Source organism: Pelodiscus sinensis, chromosome 3, assembly GCF_052426305.1.
Source record: "Pelodiscus sinensis isolate ZL-2025 chromosome 3, ASM5242630v1, whole genome shotgun sequence".
Lineage (NCBI taxonomy): Eukaryota > Metazoa > Chordata > Testudines > Trionychidae > Pelodiscus > Pelodiscus sinensis.
In genome coordinates, this window is record NC_143054.1 from 53,965,545 (window position 1) to 53,989,109 (window position 23,565).

The 23,565-nt window shown below is 44.0% G+C and overlaps 1 protein-coding gene across 7 annotated transcripts in view; it reads left to right on the top strand.

The window, feature by feature from the left end:
- Window positions 1–23,565, top strand: part of FAM135A (family with sequence similarity 135 member A) — a 134,476-nt gene that overhangs the window by 88,755 nt on the left and 22,156 nt on the right. For all 7 annotated transcript variants that reach the window (XM_025186756.3, XM_006127228.5, XM_025186759.3 and 4 more), the window contains 6 exons: window positions 3,196–3,269; window positions 3,547–3,701; window positions 3,934–6,262; window positions 13,759–13,919; window positions 20,427–20,518; window positions 22,756–22,853. In XM_025186756.3, coding sequence (XP_025042541.1) covers window positions 3,196–3,269; window positions 3,547–3,701; window positions 3,934–6,262; window positions 13,759–13,919; window positions 20,427–20,518; window positions 22,756–22,853 — 2,909 coding nt within the window. The remainder of the gene's footprint in view (window positions 1–3,195; window positions 3,270–3,546; window positions 3,702–3,933; window positions 6,263–13,758; window positions 13,920–20,426; window positions 20,519–22,755; window positions 22,854–23,565) is intronic.

Here is a 23,565-nt window from a genome sequence, read left to right on the forward strand (position 1 = left end):
AGATGATAGCATTCAATCTTCTATTTCCATTTCTAATCATTAGTTTAGGACAAGAATCAATTGTGCTTTAACTATGGATAATTTGAGTAATTTCACTTTTAAGAAAAGAGACCAAATACTCAAAGGGGATGGGAGAGGATGGGCAAGAGAAGGTAACAAGAAAACATTGTTAAACAGACTAGCTACAAGTACAATTAGATGGCAAAGTGATTTAAGCTTTCTTAAAATTATTATATAAGCTAGAAAATGAAACAGATGCTCTGCTGAAGATAGTAGCCCATGGAGTTGCTTGAAACTCGGTTGTTATATACCCCAAGAGCTTTCTTTGCACCTCCTTTAAAACAAACCTAAGTAAAATCTATTGTAATGCCCATTATAATTTCATGTTTGAACTCAGGGGTGAGGAGATGCAAAAGTAAGACTATTTGTCAGACTATTGTAGGCATATATAAATATATGATACATGCAATATGGGAGATGTAAGGTTGCAATAAGAACCTTAACTTTTGATTTACTGACTATCGTGTACTAGAGTGGAATATTAACGTTGCACTACTGCAATTTTTTATATGTATAGAATTATAGAATACTAGGACTGGAAGGGACCTCAAGAGGGACCATCTCTGGTAGACATTTATCTAACCTACTCTTAAATATCTCCAGAAATGGAGATTCCACAAACTCCCTAGGCAATTTATTCCAGTGTTTAACCACCCTGACAGTTAAGAACTTTTTCCTAATGTCCAACCTAAACCTCCCTTGCTGCAGTTTAAGCCCATTGCTTCTTGTTCTATCCTCAGAGGCCTCCTCCTTGTGACATCCTTTTAGATAACTGAAAAGCGCTATCATTTCCCCTCTCAGTCTTCTCTTTTCCAAACTAAACAAGACAAAATCTTTCAGTCTTTGTTCATAGGTTATGTTCTCTAGACCTTTAATCATTCTTGTTGCTCTTCTCTGGACCTTCTCCAATTTCTCCACATCTTTCTTTAAATGCGGTGCCCAGAAGTGAATGCAATACTTCAACTGAGGCCTAATCAGTGCAGAGTAGAGCAGAAGAATGACTTCTCCTGTCTTGTTCACAGCACACCTGTTAATGCATCCTAGAATCATGTTTGCTTTTTTAGCAATAGCGTCATACTGTTGACTCATATTTAGCTTGTGATCCACTATAACCCCTAGATCCCTTTCTGCCGTACTCCTTCCTAGAAAGTCATTTCCTGTTCTGAATGTGTGAAATTGATTGTTCCTTCCTAAGTGGAGTACTTTGCATTTTCTTATTAAACTTCATCCTGCTTACATGAGACCATTTCTCCAATTTGTCCAGACCATTTTGAATTATGACCCTATCCTCCAAAGCAGTTGCAACCCCTCCCAGCTTGGTATCATCTGCAAACTTAATAAGCATACTCTCTTTGCTGATTATCTAAATTGTTGATGAAGATATTGAACAGAACCGGTCCTAAAACCGACCCCTGTGGAACCCCACTTGTTATACCTTTCCAGCAGCATTGTGAACCGTTAATAACTACTCTTTGAGAACAGTTATCCAGCCAGTTATGCACCCACCTTATAGTAGCCCCGTCTAAGTTGTATTTGCCTAGTTTATTGAAAAGAATATCATGTGAGACTGTATCAAATGCCTTGCTAAAGTCTAGGTATACCACATCCACTGCTTCTCCCTTATCCACAAGACTCGTTATCCTATCAAAGAAAGCTATCAGATTGGTTTGACATGATTTGTTCTTTACAAATCCATGCTGGCTGTTCCCTATCACCTTATTATCTTCCAAGTGTTTGCAGATGATTTCCTTAATTATGTAATAGATTATACTCCACAGCTCCCATTTTTCCATTAAATATATGGTATTCTTGTATTTTGAGAAATACATCTATATAGCTCGTTCTTGTTTTTTGACTATATGCTCCTTTGTGCTGCAAAATAACTAAATATTTGCTTTATTTTATTCATATAGTTTGACAACTAAATCTTAATGGATAATCATTGCTGGCACTGTACTTTTGTAATTGCAAACTGCAGGAGCAATGGTAAAGACAATTTAAAATGTAAAATACATTATACAGATTGCATCTCTGAAAACTGGCACTCTCTGGTCTGGTGCTGGACCAGAGATCCAGGGAGCCTAATGGCCGGAAGGCCAGCAACCTGGCCAGAGCCAGGAGCAGCAGGGCAGGAGCCCCACAGCAGTACTGGGGCTGGGACAGAGAATCCTGGCAGTGTAGGGCCAAGCAACCGTGGCTGCCTGTGGATAGCATGGGGCCGGAGGCCTAAGAAGCCTGGCTGCCCTCAATAATTCAAAGCCAGGGAAACCTGGCTGCTCACAGCAGTGCGGGACTGGAGAAGCCTGGCAGCACATGGCAGCACTGGGCTGTAGAAGTTTGGCCACCCACAGCAGTGCGGAGCTAGGGATAGGGAAACCTGGCTACCTCCAGCAGTACGGGACCAGGGCTGGGACCTGGAGAACCCCAGCTACCCATCGTGGGCTGGGGCTAGGGGACTAGCAGCAGCAAGGTGGACAGTCCAGCTAGGAAGGGAACAGAGGAGCTGATGGTAAGGGACACCTCCCCTGGTCCAGTGAATTTTCTTGTTAGGGATTGGTTAGGTCCAGTCTAGGCTAGACCATAGAGGTCCAGCCTGTCATTGGATAAATGGACTATATTTTGTTCACTTTGAAATCTGGGACAAAAAAAAGGTCTAATTATGCATCTTTATATAATTTTAGCCTGCTGCATTCTCATGACCTGAAGAATATTTGATGAGTTTCCACTCTTAAAGATAATCATAATATATTTTTGAACTTGCTCATATGAAATGAATTAAACTTCCTTTTATTCAAATTTATCATAGTGTGGTGTTTTGTTTTTTTGTTCATGTCCTTGCTGTGTATCCAGATAGGCAATGGGGCATGTTACATCTCACTTAATTTTTCAAGACCATGCTTCCCATTCAAAACTACCTATCCTAATCATACATCTGTATAGTGCTTTTTAAAAAGAGTATCAGCTGGCACGCTTTTTCATGAAATGTGTTGACTGAACATTTCATGAAAATTTTACTATTTATTTATTGAAGACACTGACATTGTGGCATAACAATGTTGTTGATTTTTTTAAAATAGTTTTTCCCTATAGAGAGAATTGTTTCATTTGCTGTATGTAATTGTTGGAATCTTTCAGGTACGAAGATTTTCAGAAGCATTCTTTTGTCTGGAGCACCCAAGGCAAGCTGCTCTTGCATATCAAGAACTACAGTAAGCAATTTGAAATAAAATATATTGAGACTTTTCTTATTACTTTTCTAAATCTTTTTGCTAAATACAGAGAAACAGCTGTTGTAACACACAGCATGTCACAAGCATTATCTTTTAATATGCTTCATATTACAAAAATGTCTGTACACACTTGTGTAACTAATTAAAATAAGAATTTAGGTTTAATGTGTTCTGTTTAAGTATTAACAGTAACAACTTACCCTGTAGGATTACCATCCTCTTATAATTTTTTTAATGCAAAGTAATATTTTTTCAGTGCTCAGAGTCATCTACAGATGTGTACAGCTATCAAAAATACCTCCTTCTGCAGTTCTCTTCCACCTCTTCCTATTGAATGCAGTGAACTAGATGGAGACCTGAACTCATTACCTATAATCTTTGAAGATCGGTATTTAGATTCCATTACAGAAGGTAAATACAAGTTTGTGTGTGTTTTCTCTGAAGGATGAGTAAAACTAGAAAAATTAGGTATATTTTTCTGTATATTTTCTAGCTGAAGAGAAATGTTCCCTTGAAATGTTTTTCTAGTTTGTATTTTGAATATTTGTAAAGTTTATTTATTAATGAAAGTTGTATAGCGTTAGTAACTTGCATAACTGTGTTATAAACTATACTTTTCTTTTCTCACTTTTTTTGGTAAAAGATTTGGATGTACCCTGGTTGGCAGCAGAAAATCTTCAGAGATCAGAGTCCAACAAGCTGGATAAATTTGATGCTGAAGAAGGTTTTATAGCTGGTTTTTCTAGCCCTGAATTGAAAATCAGACCTGCAGGGGCCTCCAACATTTGGCATTCAGAAAGTGAAAAGCAGCTATCAAAGTCTTTGAAAGGGAAAAATGAAGATGCAAATAAATCCAAGGTTAAGGTTACTAAACTAATGAAAACAATGAAAACTGAAAACACAAAAAAAATAGTAAAACAGAACTCTAAGGACTCTGTGGTCTTGGTAGGCTATAAATGTTTGAAAAATACAGCACCAGAGGATGTCTCTAAATGCTATGAAGGCAGGCCTTCATCTCATCAGAAAGGACTGGATCCTGCAATAGGTGGCTTTGCTTGTGACACAAGGACCTGCACCAGGCAAATCAGTCAAAAAGAACTGAGATGTTTTCCATCTAGAACTGAACAAAAATCTGCCAAAGCTGATGATGTACAGCAAAGCCAGTGTAGCCCTGTGATCTCTTATTGTGCAAATTCAGCCATTTTGGGCAGACTTAATATCCCCCAGGCAGGTACTGGAGTTACACAAATGGATAGTATCTTGACATCTAGAAGCACAGTTGAAGGTTGTCATGGCTCTCAGCCAGCATCGTTGGGAGTGAGGACAATTGAGGTCAAACCAAATAAGAATCCTTATGAAGGGGAGAAAGTGACTGTTCATATTGGGTCATGGGCAGAATTTCTGCAAGATGGAGAGAATTTACAGGTGCCTGACTTTTCGATTACAGAATCTGGATGTAAAGCTAACTTGGAGGAACAGGTTCTGCTTGAAAAGGAAAATGTGCAAGAAACAAACTTCCAACATACTGAAGATGCCTTGACAAGATTAAAAAGCAATCATTCTGCTCTCGCTACAAAAGAGACTCATATTGCTGTATGTGGAGACACGATTAAGTTACCGGATGTTAGTGTCTCACATGCCTCATCTAGGTTTTCAGATTCAGGTGTAGAAAGTGAACCAAGCTCTTTTGCAACACACTCCAACCCTGATGTGTTTTTTGAAGCCATTCAAGGGCAAAGTGCTTACAATAGTGAAAGACTATTTCCTCAGCTTTTACTAAAAACAGATCATATAAAAAATGCAGTAGAAAGCTATTGTACTGAGAGTACTAGTGCACTGAGCGAAATACAATCATCCCTGACATCCATAAACTCTCTACCATCAGATGATGATGAGCTTTCACCAGATGAAAATTCAAAGATATCTCTTGTACCTGAATGCCAGCTAAGTGACAGCAAAACTGTATTAGATCTGGGAACAGTATATTTGCCAAAATGCGATGACAGCAAAAAATCAAATATCATATTACAGAAACAGTGTGTGGTATTTTCAGGGCATTCAGATAATGAAACTGTTTCTCTACATTCCTTACTTTCAAACATAAAAGATCCTTTACAGTTAGTTGCTTCAGATAAAGATACATCTGCTGAGATAAAAGGTTACAGCCTGCATGGGAACTTTGACACAGTTTTTAAGGACTCTCAAAATCTTGATAGGCATCAAAACACTACAGAAGGAACAATTGAATTACATTCAGAAGTTATTTATCTGGGAGAACCATGTGTTGTTTCAGGTTCAGTATCTAGTAATGCTGAGTGTAATGTAGAGAAAACAAATGAGGGAGAACTTAATAAACTTTTAGAATTAAAGCAAACAATTGAAGAATTGTCAGCAGTTGAAAGTGAGACTCACCCAGATGCGAATAATCTCTCATCAACCAGCAGTACTGATATGGTAAAACAAGGTCTTGTAGAAAACTACTTTGGCTCTAGAAGTAGTACAGATATTTCTGATATTTTCCCTACTGACAACAGCAATCCTGTTAGCCCTCAAAAGGAAACATCTGAAAAACAAACTGTTGGCTCTTCACAACAGGAGGAGGAAGAGGAGGAGGAGGAGGAGCAGGATCAAGATATGGTTGAAAATGGGTATTATGAGGAAACGGATGATTGTAATATTTTAGATGGAGATACAAATACTGACTTTGAGCAGGATCATGGTCTAATTGAAGAGAAAGCTTTGAGATCTGAGAGGATCAACAGTGAGCATCTAAGGGATGGAATGAATATAGCTCCTATATGTACTCCTAGTTGTTTGTCTTTTCCTTCTGTACTGAGAGACTCTCCTTGCAGTGTTGTATGTTCTTCAAAAAGCAAATCTGATGCAATTACAAAACAGCCAGGCAGTACATTTTGCAGCTCAGCTTCATCTGTTTCCTGGTATGAAAGCTCCCCCAAACCTCAAATGCTAGCGTAAGTGGTAATTTTTAACCAAAGTCTCTTTAAATGTTGAAAAACTTTAAAATATGATATTCAGAGGCAAAAAATATTATCTTTGATCAAGATGTCTTCCAGATTGCTCAGTTATATATTTATTTTCTCTTGCATACATGACTAATTTTGCCGTTTTAGAGGTTTGTTAGAAGGTTTGTGTTAACACAGAATTCCCATTATCACATCTCATCTTATGTGGTCTGGCAAGTTTAAAGCTAAATTGGAAATTTGAGATTTAGATATTGAATAAATTTATATTAAAACACCTTTAAAATGAGGAGTTACAGAATAGAATATTTCAGGTTCTCAGAGAAAAGAAAAATGGTGTTTTATAAAATGAAAACTTAACATAGTAAACATACATCATAGGTTACAGATTTGTTTAAACAACTAAACTAGCTGCCCAGCATACCTGGCCAAGCAAAGTGAAGTGTAACACTCAATTCGTGGCAATTTTCTGACATCTGTTTGTCTGTAACACAATAATTTTGAAACCTAGAATTACAAGGGAAAGTTCTAAGCATTCATAGTCACAAACCTATTAATTTTTTACCAAATTAGAACACCAGAGAAGTCTGATTCAGGGGGGAAATCAGGGCCCAGAGGCTGCTCGGTGCTGGAGGCAAAGGAAACTCTCTGCCCCCAATCCTTACTGCCTAGACATATCAGAGACAGCAGCTTAATTTGCCATGTGGAGACATTGTTCATAGCCCAAACTGTACCACAAGAGAGCTTTACTGGAAGGTTTGTGGTGGGATGGAGTACAGGGTGAGGAAGAAGTGAGGTCCAGTGGGGGAAGCAGGTGGGAACAGGGGGATAGGGAATGGTGGGAGGAAAAACAGCCATGATGAAATCTGGTGAGGGTGGTAGAATCAGGGACAGAGATATGGGAGGCGTGTGTGGAGGGACCTATAGGTGAAGGGAGGAAAGCAGAATCCCAGAATATAGATGAGTAGTTGAAGGGCAAAGTAAGAACTTTTGCAAGATTGGCTGGAGAGGAGGAAGTGGTGGTGATGAGGGAAATGAGGATCTGGAGTAGGGGATAGGGTGGGTCTGGAAACAGAGACGCAGGTTTGAGGAGTAGAGTTTGTGAAAGGAAATCAGTAACTGGGGAGGAGATATGAGGAGGAAGGGAGAAGGATCCAGAGGAAGGGGAAACTGACATCGTAGGGGTGGGGTTGGGAGTTGGAGATAGGATGGGGGAATGAAGAGAAACACAGAGACACTGCCATTGTGAGAAGTAGGGGCCAGAGAAAATAAGAGTCAGTTATATGGAGGACACATACACAGCCCCTGGTATGGGGGTGATGGGACTAGCAGAGACTCCTTGAAATGGCTAGGCAGGGTATGGTGACATACAAGGTGTTTATGGGAGCTGGAGTGGATGGGGAGAGGAGGAATGGAGGGAAGCAGGAAGCCTCCGGTTGGTGCAATGTGCTTGGCCTACAGAAGCTATGATGTGTGCAACCCCCTATTGGTAAAGAGTGAGAGCATTTAAAATATTCTCACCATTTACATAGATTAGAGCCGTGGCATCAAACCACTTCTGAAGCAGTAGCCAGTATGGTGGGTACTGCTGTAGCAAACTAGCCACATTATTCTGAAATAATCAAGAATTGTTCAAGCCAAGTAGCCACACTCAACTGGCCAAATGTAGCTAGTGGCTAGCACAGGGGTGGGCAAAAGGGCCTCTGCGGGGCAGATCTGGTCCACCAAGTGGCTTGATCTGGCCTGCGTAGGTCCTGCTGCTCCCCACCCTGAGGCCAATAAGGGCCTGGGGAAGGGAGAGCTTCCTCCTGCCCTGCCGGGAGCATGCAGTACTTTGAAATGCCATGTGCTGCTCTTGGGGCAGAAGAAGATGTCACGCACTCCCCCGCCCCCAAGTCCTGATTGGCCTGGGGGTGGGGGAACTGCACAAAGTGTCCTCCGCCCTCCCCCCCACTCCCTGCAAGGAGCACTCAGCACTTCAAAGTGCCGCATGCTCGCGCAGGGTGCGGGCAGGGCGAAGGACACTTTGTGCAGCTCCCCCGCCCCCAGGCCCTGATTGGCCTGGGGGTGGGGGAGCGCGCAAAGCCTCCTCCTGCCCTGCGAGGAGCAGGGAAGTGCTGTGTGTTCCTGACAGGAGGGAGGGGTAGGGTGGGAGGAGGCTTCATGTGCTCCCTCACCCCCAAGCCCTGATTGGCCTGGGGGTGGGGGAGCATGCAAAGCCTCTTCCCACCCTGCCAGGGGCATGGGTACCTAGTGGGAAGGGCGGAGGCAAAAGGGCTCGCCCATCCCAAAACAATCGTGGGTTGGGAATGGGGAAGCCCAGAAGCATCCTGGCCCTGCCCCTTCCAGTTTAGGCCCTGCCCCTTCCAGAGCGGCCTGGGGCTACTTCAGAAACCTTTGAAGTGGCCCTGGCCAAAAATTATTGCCCACCTCTGGGCTAGCATTTGGACACACTGTATTAGAGCCATACATGTGGGGCTCGTCTACATTGGCCCCTTTTCCGGAAGGGGCATGTTAATTTCAGCGATCGTAATAGGGAAATCCGCGGGGGATTTAAATAAAAATGTCCGCCGCTTTTTTCCGGCTTTTAGAAAAGCCGGAAAAGAGCGTCTACACTGGCCCCGATCCTCCGGAAAAAGCGCCCTTTTCCAGAGGATCTTATTCCTACTTTGAAGTATGCTTCCTACTTTGAAGTAGGAATAAGATCCTCCGGAAAAGGGCGCTTTTTCCGGAGGATCGGGGCCAGTGTAGACGCTCTTTTCCGGCTTTTCTAAAAGCCGGAAAAAAGCGGCGGACATTTTTATTTAAATGCCACGGGGGATATTTAAATCCCCCGCGGATTTCCCTATTACGATCGCTGAAATTAACATGCCCCTTCCGGAAAAGGGGCCAATGTAGACATAGCCGTACAGTAATTCATAAAGTCTGGATCTATACTAAGGACTTCTATCTGTACAGTAATCATATATAAACAAGCATTGGCAAGGGCACTTAGAATAGATGTGTTTTTTATAGTGAACTCATTTTAGGATCTGCTATTTTCCTGAATCTCCTACTTGATGGCTTTCTCTACTAAAGAGGATGGTGCATGGTTCCTTTGGGAGCACATCAAAGGTTCCGCAGGGGTCTGTTTTGGGACCGGCTCTGTTCAATATCTTCATCAATGATTAAGATATTGGCATAGAAAGTATGCTTATTAAGTTTACAGATGATACCAAGCTGGGAGTGGCTGCGTCTGCTCTGGAGGATGGGGTCATAAATCAAAATGATCTGGACAAATTGGAGAAATGGTCTGAGGTAAACAGGATGAAGTTTAATAAAGACAAATGTAAAGTGCTCTACTTAGGAAGGAACAATCAGTTTCACACATACAGAATGGAAAGCGACTGTCTAGGAAGGAGTATGGCAGAAAGGGGTCTAGGGGTTATAGTGGACCACAAGCTGAATATGAGTCAGCAGTGTGATGCTATTGCAAAAAAGCAAACATGATTCTGGGATACATTAACAGGTGTTTGGTACGCAAGACACGAGAAGTCATTCTTCCGCTCTTCTCTGCGCTGGTTAGGCCTAAGTTGGAGTATTGTGTCCAGTTCTGGGCACCACATTTCAAGAAAGATGTGGAGAAATTGGAGAGGGTCCAGAGAACAGCAACAAGAATGATTAACGGTCTAGAGAACATGACCTATGAAGGAGGACTGAAAGAATTGGGTTTGTTTAGTTTAGAAAAGAGAAGACTGAGGGGGGACATGATAGCCGTTTTCAAGTATCTAAAAGGGTGTCATAAGGAGGAGGGAGAAACTTGTTCATCTTGGCCTCTGAGGATAGAACAAGAAGCAATGGGCTTAAACTGCAGCAAGGGAGCTTTAGGTTGGACATTAGGAAAAAGTTCCTAACTGTCAGGGTAGTTAAACACTGGAATAAATTGCCCAGGGAGGTTGTAGAATCCCCATCTGTGGAGATATTTAAGAGTAGATTAGATAAATGTCTATCACGGATGGTCTAGACCAGGGGTGTCCAAACTTTTTTCAAAGAGGGCCAGATTTGAAGAAGTGAACATGCGTGAGGGCCGTCCCCGCACTCTCAGCCCCAAGGCGGAGGGCCCGCAGGGTCGGAGGCGGGCGGAGAGCGCAGGGCACGGCGACCTGGGGGCAGGGCGAACCCGCAGCCAAGCGGGGGAGCGGGGCTGTGGACGTGCCCTACAGGGCAGGCTCTAGGACCTCGGAGGCCATGGGCAGCGGCGGCGTGGCCGGAAGCGGCGCACTGGGCACGCCAGTTCAAAAGAGCGTCGGGGAGCCAGGAGAGGGGGAGGAAGCGGGGGCCGTATTAAATCGGAACACGGGCCGCAATTGGCCCGCGGGCCGGACTTTGGACATGCCTGGTCTAGACAGTATTTGGTCCTGCCATGGGGTTAGGGGACTGGACTTGATGACCTCTCGAGGTCCCTTCCAGTCCTAGTATTCTATGATTAGTGCCAGGCCCCCAGTTCAATCCTCAGTTTGATCCTGAGTCTCCCATATCTTAGACAAGTGCTTTAACCTCCAAGCTATAGAGTCATTTTCATGCTTGAGTGCCCTCACTCTTGCTCTTTCTCAAAGTTCATGGAGTGAATAGAGACACTAATTTACGATTTATTGCAACAATCTGTAATCCACTAAAACTCTGCTCCCAGCTTCCCCTTTCCATCCATGATTAAGTGTAACTGGTCACTTCATCTTGTATGGTCCCTTGAATTATGTTAACTACTTGTGTATTCACCTTGTATTTTAGCTGTGGCACTCTAAGTACAATTCCAGACCTGAAGAGCTCTGTGTAAGCTCAAAAGTTTGTCATACAAGATAGTATTTCTGCTTCAATGATTGTTATTCATTATTTTGTACAGTGCAACAGCTTCAACAAGAGAGATGAAATGAGTCCCATATCAAAATATACCACAGTCCAGTGGTTGGGCATTCACCTGAAAGGTGGCAGATTCTGTTCACATTTCTTTTAACCCTCAGGTGGCAAGGGGAGTTGAACTAGGTATCTCTCATATTCCCAATGTGTACCCTAACCACTAGGCTAAAAGTTGAGGGAATGTCTCTTCCACAAAACCCTACCCTCTTCTTGCTAAAACATCATAGATTTCTAACTTCAAAGATAGCTTCCAGCTGTGAATTGCTAGCAGAGATAGATATCTTCTTGCAGCCAAGATTTAGGCTACATCTACACTACAGCACTTACAGCTGTGCACTGAAGTATTTGTGCTGAAGACACTAAGTTGAGAGAAGAGAGCTCTCCCATTGGTTTAATAACACCTGCCTCTATGAAAGGAGGTAACTATGTTGATGTGATGCTCCACATTGCAACACCTAATTCCTTTTGTGCATCCAGGACTAAGGGCTTGTCTCCACTACCCAGTGGGTCAATGCTGTAGCTATCAATCCACTGGCGGTCAATTTATTGCATCTGTTTAGATACAATAAATCAGTCTCTGAGGGTATGTCTACACTACCACCCTAGTTCGAACTAGGGTGGTAATGTAGGCAACCGGAGTTGCAAATGAAGCCCGGGATTTGAATTTCCCGGGCTTCATTTGCATCTCGCCGGGCGCCGCCATTTTTAAATGTCCGCTAGTACATGTAGCCGCGCGGCACGGACTAGGTAGTTCGGACTAAGCTTCACGAGGAGTAACGGTAGTTCAGACTAGAAAGCCTAGTCCGAACTACCTAGTCCATGCCGCGTGTAGCTGCGCGGCACAGAGTCCGCACTAGTGGACATTTAAAAATGGCGGCGCCCGGCGAGATGCAAATGAGGTCCAGGAAATTCAAATCCCGGGCTTCATTTGCAAATCCGGTTGCCTACATTACCACCCTAGTTCGAACTAGGGTGGTAGTGTAGACATACTCACAGAGCTCTCCTGTTGACTCCAGGATTCCACGAGGATGAGAAGAGTAGGCAGAGTTGACGGGAGAGCATCAGCCACTGACTTTGCTGCATGAAAGACACTGTCAGTTTCAGCTAATCTATTTGTGAATTTGAGGTTGCATATCTTGGAGGGAAGCGGTGGGGGCGTGGTGTAGATTGGGCCTAAGTGCCTACCTAATCCAAACTCCAGTAAAGTTAATGGGAGTTTGTATTTAGTTTGACATCAGTGGGCTTCAGATCAGGCTTTAAGAAAGAATTAAACCCAGTTGTATTCACATTAATATTTCATATTGTTTTTGAACTTGGCAGGAATAACTTCAGTATCTTGTGAACCCATATGATAAACCTCACTGACCAATTTGCACAGGTGTTTGGAGCATGGAGAGCTTGTGTTTGAGGATGGGGACTTTATTTGGGTAGAATAGGATTTCATGAGAGTTGTGGCGGGATCTGCCCATCTGGTCACATAACTATGGCTCCTCCGATGTGTGGTCACCATTCTTGATTGGTCACTGGACTCCCGGCCTTCTTACTAGTCCATAACTCCCTTGCTCCGTGCAGGACTCTCAGTCCACCAGTAGTCTGCTCCACAGGGCTAATGGTCTCTTAGTCACAATCAATAAATGTCCTTAACCCCAGGGTCCTAGGGCCTAATGGCCGAGGTCAATCAGTGCCCCTGTTTTCAGGGCATTAAGGCCTAATGTCCAGAGTCAATAAGCGCCCCTGGTGGCAGGGTTGTAAGGCCTAATGGCCAGAGTCAGCAAGTGCCCCTGGTTGCAGGGCAATAAGGCCTACAGGCCAGAGTCAATAAATAAGGGTTTTTCCCCTGGTAGGGGGACCCAGACCCATCCTGCTCCACTGGGTCCCAACACAGAGCCCTATGAGCGTAGGGATTGCCTATTGCTCCCTTTCATTGGGGACTCCTGCCGAAACGCGATGAGGATACCTGAGTGGGAGGGGCAGCCCTCACACCCTCCCTGGGTCGGTCCCTACAAGTCCCGTCAGGGCATCATCCCACGTAGCTGTTGGGTCTTTCTGTTCCCAGGTGGTGGTTTTTCCTGGGCTGTCCGTAGGGGTTGAGCAGTCTCTGCCTCTTGGCCTCTCAGCTCCCTCTAGCTGGACCATGGGCTTTAACACAGCTGGAGCTCCATCTAGGGAACCTTCCCCTTTGCTGGCCAGCCCAGAATGAGCTGCTCCCTGGCCCTTTATACTGCCCCAGCACTTGGAGCATGCCCAGTCTGCTTGGGGGGGGCGGGACTTCCTCCACCCAGAGGATTTTCACCCCTCCCATTCTAGTGCGGGGTCTGCCCACCCCGTCACAAGAGCTGAGGCGGAAAATTTGGATTTTGGGTAGTGACTTGTTTTGTTAGTTTGGCACTGCTTGTATTTATCTTGGATTGCATTTTTTAATAATTTGTCATAGATGTCTGAGCCTAGGCTAAAGGTTTTTATGCTTTATATGAATTAATTAAATGAAATATTTAATAAAAAGCAGTGGGAAGTTTATGGTTTTGCAGACCCTATATTTATTGGATTTTAATAAGGTGTATAACGAAATTATAATAAGCATTGTTTTATTCCAGTTTTCTCCAGGCTAAAGAGGAATTAAAACAACTTAAACTCCCTGGATTTATGTACAGTGATGTTTCCAGACTAGCTTCATCTGCACCTTATTTCAGCACAGAAGACGACGAAGGTGCAGAAGATGGAATACATCTTGTAGTCTGTGTTCACGGCCTAGATGGTACGCTGTGGTGGTTGTTACTGAACAACATATCAATTGAGAATGTAGATCAAGCTTTGGTTTTGTTGTTTTGAACTCTTGAGTTAAAAGAAATAGATTCATTAAAGTGAATTAAGAATGTGGAATTCTTCAAGGAGCATTCCTGAGTGCTCCATTTGAGGGGTGTATGCACCTCTTGGACCCTTCACTGGAGATTTTTCCATTAGTAGTGCCTTTTTGGCCTGCACATGTATCCTGTGACTTATTGTCCCAAACACTGGGACTATTTAGCAATGCACAGGCCAACCACCCTAACTTCCTACTCTGACTAGTTTGTCTGAGATAGAGCTTTAGCATGTCTGCCTTGATAGTGCCTCAGCTGTTATGTGTTCTCTTTTACCTATAGTTGTTCATTAGGATGAGTTAGTATAAGTTAAAATTAGTTAGCTTTTAAGTAGTGAGAGAATTGTTCTTCAAGTGATTGCTCATGTCCATTCCAGTGTGTGTGCACACGCGCTATGTACATGGTCATAGGGAGATTTTCCCTAGTGGCACCTATCTGGTCAGCTGTAGCACCCCAGGGCATAGCAAGTATATCCCTGCTGACTGGACTCCCGCTTCAGTTCCTTCTTTCTGCCAGAGCTTCTGCCAGATGCTTTGCAAGTAGTTAGCCCCGGCATAGCATTTCTTTGTTGTTTTTGTTGTGTAAATTAGTAGTTCTTCAAGTTACTTAGAGTAGTTCGTTTTGGGGGGAGGGTCTCCCCCCTCCTATTGTCTGTGTTCCTGAGGCCCAGCAGCCCCAGGGTTTCAAGCAGTATGCTAAGAGTGGCAAACATATGCTCAGAGGGGATCCTCATGCCACCTGCTTGGAGCCTCTTGAAGAGGGTCATCTGCGAAAGTGTAGTATCTGCAGGGGGTATAAGCTGCAAACGAAAGAGTAGAGGGATCAGCAGCTTAAACTAATCCTCATAGAATTGGTACTTAGGCCTCAACCAGCCACTCTGATACCAGTGGTGTGCAGCACACTGCCCCATGTTCTAAAGAGTGGCATTGGCACCATTCATCTGTGCAGAAGGCATCATCCTCCCAGCAAAGGTTGCATTCCATGGTGCCACATAAGATGAAGACAGACAGAGGCAGATCCCTCCCAGGAGGTCAAGTAACGCCATGAAGTTATCCCACCGCATGCAGCCCAGTGCTTCAGTCTTGACACTGTCAACTCCGGACCAACTCCCAAGGGCAGGTCCATCAAGTCTGGGGTCGGTTGACTCCCCAATGCAGATGGTGGTGGAGGAGGACTTTACTCTTCTATACACAAAACACATTTGTGAGTGCCCGGGACCTTATTGAGTTCATGGTTGTGTCACCTTTTGAGACACAATACCTTCCCTTGCAGCCACTGGCGATACAGGCATAGGCACTGGCACCAGTATTGATGGCATCGACAGCACCTCATTACCATGACACTGGTAGCATCGACGCATAGGACCCACCCGGCACCGAGCATCACACTGGTGGCTCCTGCACTGATGATGGCTCCATTGCCTGCCATGGAGCCAATGTAATCTTTGGCACTCTGGGAAGCTTGCGGCCATAAATGTCCACTCCTGTTTACTTCAGTACTGTGTTCCAGAATCATTGGAGTCAGTTGCTCTATAGTTGGTGTAGGCGTATACTTCAGAGTCAGAGATGAAATCCTTTTGTGTCCAGGAGCTCGCAGTACCACTTCCATTCTCGTCAGGGCTCCCAGCACTGTCATCCAGAGGTCCCGGCAGCACCGACGCAGGCCTAGCCTCTGCAATGACAAGTGCCTGTTCAGTGGCCCTTTTGGACCCTGTGGGCCTTTCACTGGGGCAGGAACTGCCCACTCACACTACATCAATGGCACCTTCCACTCAGGCACCAAGTTCTGCCTCATCAAATACCCCAAATGGTCGGAGGCACAGGCCTCAGTGGTGGCTCAATCATTGACAGTCGTCCTCTCCTCCTCCCAACCAACAGCCAAGAGGGGATAGGGATGACGATCAGGCAAGACAAGAGGACCTGATTCCCTCCGGTGGCCTCTTCCTCATCATCCCCCTATGAAGCAGTGATGGGTACCACCGTATCACCACCCTCTCTGGACTCTAGGACCCACCAGGACCTGTACAAACTCGTGATCCAGTGCCTTTAATCTCCAAGCAAAGACAGTGATTCAAGAGTCCTATCCTGTTGTGGATATCCTTTCACCAGTGGCCTGGCAGTGGTGGCCCTGCCTCTTAAGTCACTAAGATGGTCTGGCAGACCCCAACCTCCATTGCATCCACAGCCAAGGGTATGAAAAGGCACTATTTTGTGCTACAGAAGGGGTACGAACACCTATATACCCACCGTCAATGGGACTCACTGGTAGTGGATGCATTTAACCACTGTGAGCATCAGGGACAACCTGGTCTTGCCCCAAAAAATAAGGATGCTAAAATGCTGGACCTGTTCAGATGTAAGGTCTGTTCGACTCGGGGGCTTCAATTGCAGGTCTTGAATCAGCAGGCGCTCCTTAGCTGGTATGCGTTTAATTCCTGGAACGACCTCTCCAATTTCCAAGCATTTCTCCCATTGGACACCTGGCAGTCATTCTCAGTGTCAACTACCCCAGTGGCTTTTACAGCACCAGGGGATTTACTCTCTCTCTCAGTACTGGTATTGCTGGTTGCTCAGGAGTCACACCCCTCAAGAGTATTGAAACTTTTGACACCAATGCCAGTGATACAGCATGTAGTACTACACCAGCTGCTTATTTCACAGACAGTCACAGACATCAATACCATTCAAAGGGGAAGCTAGCAATGATTGTGACTTTTCCCATCACCAGGTTCTCTGCACGAGTCCTCGGCACCAGCTAGAGAAGTTCCTCCATGGTTGGAGGAAATGGAATCCTCTTCATCTGACTTGGAAGTGGCATCTTATATCTCACAGCTTCAGAGCAGGATCCACCAGTCCCCACCTAGATTCTCTTTTTACACATTCCATCTGAATCCAGGTAGCTTTACACTTCAACTTCAGAAAGCTGTCAGATTTTTATGCCGAGTTTTTCAGCTCCTGATCAAGGGAAACAGCACTAAGGATGTTAAATATCGACTAATTGACTAATCGATTAGTCAATGCATTTTGCATCGACTATTCAATTAGTCTATAAGACGCATCCACCTTTGAAGTGCTGCGTGGAGCCCAGGATCAACTGGGAACTTCCCCACTGATCCTGGGCCCCGTGCGGTGCTGCCACTTTGAAACACTGTGGCGCTGCTGCTTTGAAATGCTGCGTGTAGCCTGATGCCGGGCTCGCTGCAGCATTTCAAAGCGGCAGTGCTGCGTGAATCCCGAGGTCAACGGAGGAGTCCCCAGCTGATCCCAGGCTCCATGCGACGCGGCCACTTTAAAACACCATGTGGCACCTGGGGATGCCCCGAGCTGCATGTGGCATTTCAAAGAAGCAGCACCTCGTAGATCCTGGAGTCTGGCCCCAGGCTTCAAGTGGCGCTGCCACTTTGAAGTAGCTTCTCTTCCCCCCCCCCCCCCGGCTGCCTCTTTCTGATAGAGGCAGCAAGGGAGGGAGCTACTAGTTGATTATCCTTTCGACTGTCTGATAAGCATTGCTTATCGGATAGCCAACTAGTCCTTCACGTTCCTAGATAGCTCATTGACAATGTCCTACCTCAGCAAGCCGGAAGGAGCCCATTTGTCTCCACTCTGTAGAGGGTTCTTTGGTTTGGGAGCCACTGAATTGCCACCTTGATAGATCTGGAAGCTTCTTACCTACCAGGGGTTCAGAATGATCCAGTAGGTCATTTGAGTTACCATGAGTGGTCTTTTTTTCTAGCTATTTCCAGTTACATCAGTGAAATCTCCAAACTCATTTATACTAAACTTGAACCTAATCCCCCTGAGATGGGTTGTGACTCACCATGCTAGCCTCCTGCATGCCAGCATCCTGCTGGCTGTCCCACGGATTAGCTCTGCTAGCCAATATACCATTGCCTTATGATGTTTCACCACCTGGAACCATGTCATTCCAAAGATCATGGCATCCTCTTAGGACACAGCCCTCCAGCTGTGCCACACTTTGTACCTCACCCCTTTCTGCAAGAACGCACCACAGTCCAAGTGTTCAGCTACTTTCTCAGTGGCAACTGGGGATGAGAGGAGGACCCAGGACCACCCACGACTCTGTGTCCCTCCCAGCCAGAGATCTGTTGGTGGCTGCTGCATCGCCTCCAGCCTTTCAGTTTACTTCCCTGGGCCACCTCCCTGCAGCCCTAGCACCTTCTCTGGCCTTATCTCAGGGCCTTGGCATGCCAGTCTTAGCAGTCAACCAGGAGCTTTCTCTCTCTCCCGACTCCAATCCTGCCCAGCCCTGTTCTGTCCTAGGTGCTAGCTTCTTCCTGTTGCAAGGCAGCCAGTTCTCCCTCCTGAAGCACAAGGGACCAACTAACTACATCGGCTCTGCCATATAAACTCCTTTTATATGGGGCTGCAAGCCACAGATTGGCTGTTCCTTTTAGCTCCTCTCTCACTGACAGCTTTCTTCAGTCTCCCTAGGGCTCCATTAACCCTTTACAAGCTACTGTTGGACAGTTGCCCCATCACCCTCCTAAACTCATGGTCATCTACTGCAGCCAGGCCTGCAGTCTCTCCATTTACTTGTTTAGATGTTCTGTGATTAGACTTTAGAGAGAGGTTTTGTTCAAAAGTTCAAGAAATCCAGCTAAATAGTAGAAAGACTTCTACTAGTACTACTTACCTCTCTAAGTGGGTTTGTTTTTCCTACAGGTCTCTCCATTACGGAGTATCACCTTCCCATTCTTCCATTTAACACATACTAGATTACTTATTACCTGAAACCACCTAGATTAAGATGTTAGTTTTCTATCAAGGTACATCTGGCATCTATTTCAACTTTCCACCCTAAAATAAATAGCTGGTCTTGGGGAGGTTTTTTTCTAATAAAATGTCCATAAAGTTTTTTAAAAGACCAGTCAAATTGTATAATCAGGTGCAAGACCCCATAGTCCCAGGAATGTAAAACTTAATGTTGACAAACATATGGGTTCCCATTTGAGTCTTTAGCTACTTGATTTTTGCCACATCTATCAATGAAGGTGTCATTTTTTTATTTCCATCACCTGTTCTAGAAGAGTAGAACACCTGTGTGCCTCAGTGTCAGGTCTTTCTATGTGATCTTCTTTAAGGGCAAGGTATACCTGAGGTTTGTCCTAATGTTGGTATTCACTTTGCATATCAACCAGCCAGTTTTCTTACCTGTAAATACATTTGAGCAGGGAAAAAGGATGTTTGAAGAGCTATTGCATTTACCTGGACAGAACCAGGTACCTCCGTAAGTCGTCTCACTTATTTATAGCTGTGGCAGACAGAATAAAAGGACAACCAGCCACCAATCAGAGAATTTCATCTTGGACAGCCTTTTGTATATGCATGTGCTATAATTTGGCTAATATAACCCTGCTAAGCTGGCCACAGCTCATTCAGTGAGATCACAGTCATCCTCAGTAGCATTATCCAGCATATGTTCCAGTTGTGGACATTTGTACAGCGGCAGACTTGTCTTCAGTCCACATGTTTGTATCACATTGTGCTGTCACTAAGGACTAACAACAGTGCTACAGTTGGACAAGTCCTATAGTCTTTATTGAAATACACTCCGAATTTCAAAACTGGAGAGTTAAATGTACAATGACTCAAAGAAGAAAAATGTTATTAACCTGTTCAGTAACTGTTGTTCTTCGAGATGTGTTGCACATGTACATTTCACAAACCATCCTCCTGCCCTAGCAAAAAGAAACTAGGAGGCCTGGGGGTGGCTCTGACCTTTTTATGTGTACACAGTGGCACATAGCAGCAGAGGCTCTCAAGTCACCAAAAGGGTACCACAGAAGGGAAAAAGTTTCAGGTGGTAGGGGATGCGGAGACCAAGAGTGAAATGGATGTGTAAGTCACATCTTGAAGAACAGCAGGTACTGAACAGGTCAGTAACCTCTTTTTCTATAATCCATTTTTCCTTAGTACTTTACTTATCCTTTTGTAGTGCTGCTTCTCACCAATCTTTTACTCCTCACCGCCATCCCTCAAATTCTCTAATCCTCCCCTGGTCTGAGTTCATTTCACTGAATTTTATCAAAATCACTACTTTCTGCCTTAACATCCAGCGAATGGAAAATACTGTGAACATATTCACCAAAACTTAACTATGTAAGTCTTGCATTTTCTAAAATGGCTATGAGCTTTGTGTCATTTCTGTAGATTGTGATTATACCATTATGTCTGATTTTACTAATACGATATTAGAAATATTAATGAGTTTTAATTCTGAAATGATAAAATTTAAATTAGCATAAGTTTTCTGGGGAGTGCCAGTGCTGCAGTTGTCTGTCTGGCCATTTTATCTGTCTTGTTTTTAAAGTAGAGTATTTACTTTATTAAACAAAAAGATAACTTTTGTCATAGCAAACATGTGAACTTTTGTTTTGTTTTAAGGTAATAGCGCAGATCTAAGATTAGTGAAGACTTACATTGAGCTTGGACTACCTGGAGGACGAATAGATTTTCTTATGTCTGAGAGGAATCAGGTATTTGAAAAACAACAATAGTATTTTCATACAAAAAATTAAATAGTATACATTTTTAAAAAATAATGTTTACATAATTACCATTATTATTGTATTGTAATGAAGTTAAACCTCGATTCTGCAGAAGTATCTATACATGAAGACTGCTTAGCCCATTCAGATAATTACAGATTGGACCTCCTTGGTCCGGCAACCTCAGGATCTGAGAGGTCCCGAACCACAGAGTTTGCTGGACTAGGGGAAGTCAAGGCTCCTCTCTGGGCTGTGGGCGTACCTAGAGCATGGGCTTCCCTCCCTGCTGCTGGCCCCATGCTGAGGCTTCCAAGATCAGCCTCTTCTGGTTGGGATTCCCCCGCTGCCAGCCCCTCTCTGCTGGGGTTCCCAGCTAGGCTGGAGCTTCCTGCTGGCCCCACTGCCACTGGGGTTCCAGACTGGAAATTCCCTTTGGCCATCACCGGCCCCCCGCCCAGCCACCACTGGCCCTGCTTCCACCAGGAATCCATCTGGGGATTCCCCACACCTGCCGCTGGCTCAGCTGCCACCTGGGTTCCCGACCAGGGATTCTTCTTAGCCGCTGCAAGGGCTCCCTGGCCTGGGGCTCCCCAGAGCTGGACTCTTCACCCACCACAGGACCAGCCCCTTTCAGCCCAGCTGGGACTTCCCAGCACCCCCAGTACTCCTAGCTGGTTCATGCTCTTCACCTCCAAGACACTCTTGTTCAGCAACATCTGAGTTCTTTCCTTCCGGACCATGAACGTTGCCAGACCAGAGAGTCCCAGATTTGGGAGGTTCAGCCTGTATTGTAATAAGGTAACTCAATGGTCATAAAATGGTCCGTGTAAGTGGGTCCCCTTACAGAATCAGGGTATGTCTACACTACCACCCTAGTTCGAACTAGGGTGGTAATGTAGGCAACCGGAGTTGCAAATGAAGCCCGGGATTTGAATTTCCCGGGCTTCATTTGCATCTCACTGGGCGCCGCCATTTTTAAATGTCCGCTAGTACAGACTCCGTGCCGCGTGTAGCTGCACGGCACGGACTAGGTAGTTCGGACTAGGCTTCCTATTCCGAACTACCGTTACTCCTCGTTACTCCTACCGTTACTCCACGGAGTCCGCACTAGCGGACATTTAAAAATGGCAGCGCCCGGCAAGATGCAAATGAAGCCTGGGAAATTCAAATCCCGGGCTTCATTTGCAACTCCGGTTGCCTACATTACCACCCTAGTTCGAACTAGGGTGGTAGTGTAGACATACCCTCAGAGATTTAATTTTATTATATACTAAAGCAATTATACAAACTGGCATGACCTTGAAATTAGATATATATTATAAGTTATGCATATTATATAAATAGATACAGTTCTACAGAGCATTCAGAGATATAGTAATATAATCTGGAATCCCCTCCACTTCTCATCATAATAGGCAATAAAGACTTAGACTACTTCTAATTTTTCTCCATCTTAGCTGCCAGGAGTGGAGCCCATGTTGGGCAGAAAAAAGAGTTAAATGTTTCATGGAACAGAATCTGAGAACCACAAAATAGTCAGCTTTTTTTTTTCTTTTGTCATTGCACTTCAGTATGGGCACTTTGATGATAAAAGTAGCAATTACCAATCTTAAATATCTTTGATTTTCTTAGAATGACTTTAGCTTGAAAAAAGTATAGCTTGACATTTCATATGATTTTTATCCAATTACAATAAATGTTCTAGATGTACTTCAGATAGCTAGTCACTAATAGATGGAAGGTAAAACAACTTGTTGCTATAGAGAAAAAGCCCTAGATTGAAATAAGGGCCATTTTTTCACACTTTGAAATAACAAGATGGCGGCATACGGTAACTACTACTGTTGCATACAGTAAATTGCCTTGTTATCATTTCAGATACAGTGTGGCTTAATCTGGGCTATGTGGTTTGTCTTTTCTCTGTCCAGCTGATGAAAACTGTGCATATGTGATAGAGGTTAGACCATCAGTACTGTTAATATTTATTATGGTGTTTTTAGTGTGAAGTACTTACTATACAATTATGTTTAAACAGTCATTTATTCCCTGCTCCCGAAAAGCCCCCACCCAGTGGGTTGCTGCAATGTTGTGTTCTGTTATTAAAGTTAGTATGCATTTTTTATAGGTGAATTAAATTATTTCATAGTTGATTAATAAGAGTTTATACTGAATGCAGAACAGCTGACAGTATTTGGAACATACATAATTATTTTTCCCTTCTACAGAACGATACCTTTGCTGATTTTGATTCCATGACTGATCGCCTTTTAGATGAAATAATACAATATATTCAAATTTACAACCTAACAATTTCAAAAATCAGGTAATATCTTTATTATATATTACTTTATTTCTATAAAATATATAATGTCCACTAGAACATACATGGATAGTTATCCTAAACTGTCATGCAAATACTTGATATTCATGTTCAAACAATAGTCAGTTAGGGGAGAATATGCCAAAATGGAAGTAAGAAAATTAGGTGACGGAGCTAGAAAATAAATAACAAAAAAAGTTTTAATGCACAATATAAAAGCTATAAATAATATTATGGCTGCAGGTAACTGACTGTTTAAAATTTTAATAGCCTGCAACATCTTAAAAGAAGAATTTTTTCCTCAGTAACGGAAGTTCCCAGAAGATAATATATTGACTTTTAGATGCACACTGTGGGAATTAGTGTGATGGGCTCTGTAATCCTGAAACCATTTCAGGTAGTCTAGCTTTAAGATGTTATTGTAAGGATTTAGGCACACTGCATGCTGTTGCATTATAGGCATCATGGGCTGATTGTAATGGATTCTGGGCCCTCCTAACGTATTGCCTTCAGTAACCTGAGAACATCAAGAAGGAGATTTTTCATTAGGAGGATCTTATTTCCTTGATCAGTGGTCTCTGAAATTTAAAAAGTGATCTTGTGAGTAAAAAAATTAAAGCAACCCAGGATCTACCCTGCCCGTTACCTCAATGCCCCCTTTCTCTCCGTCACTTGCTCACCCACTTTCACTGAGCTGGGGTAGGGGTTTGAGCTC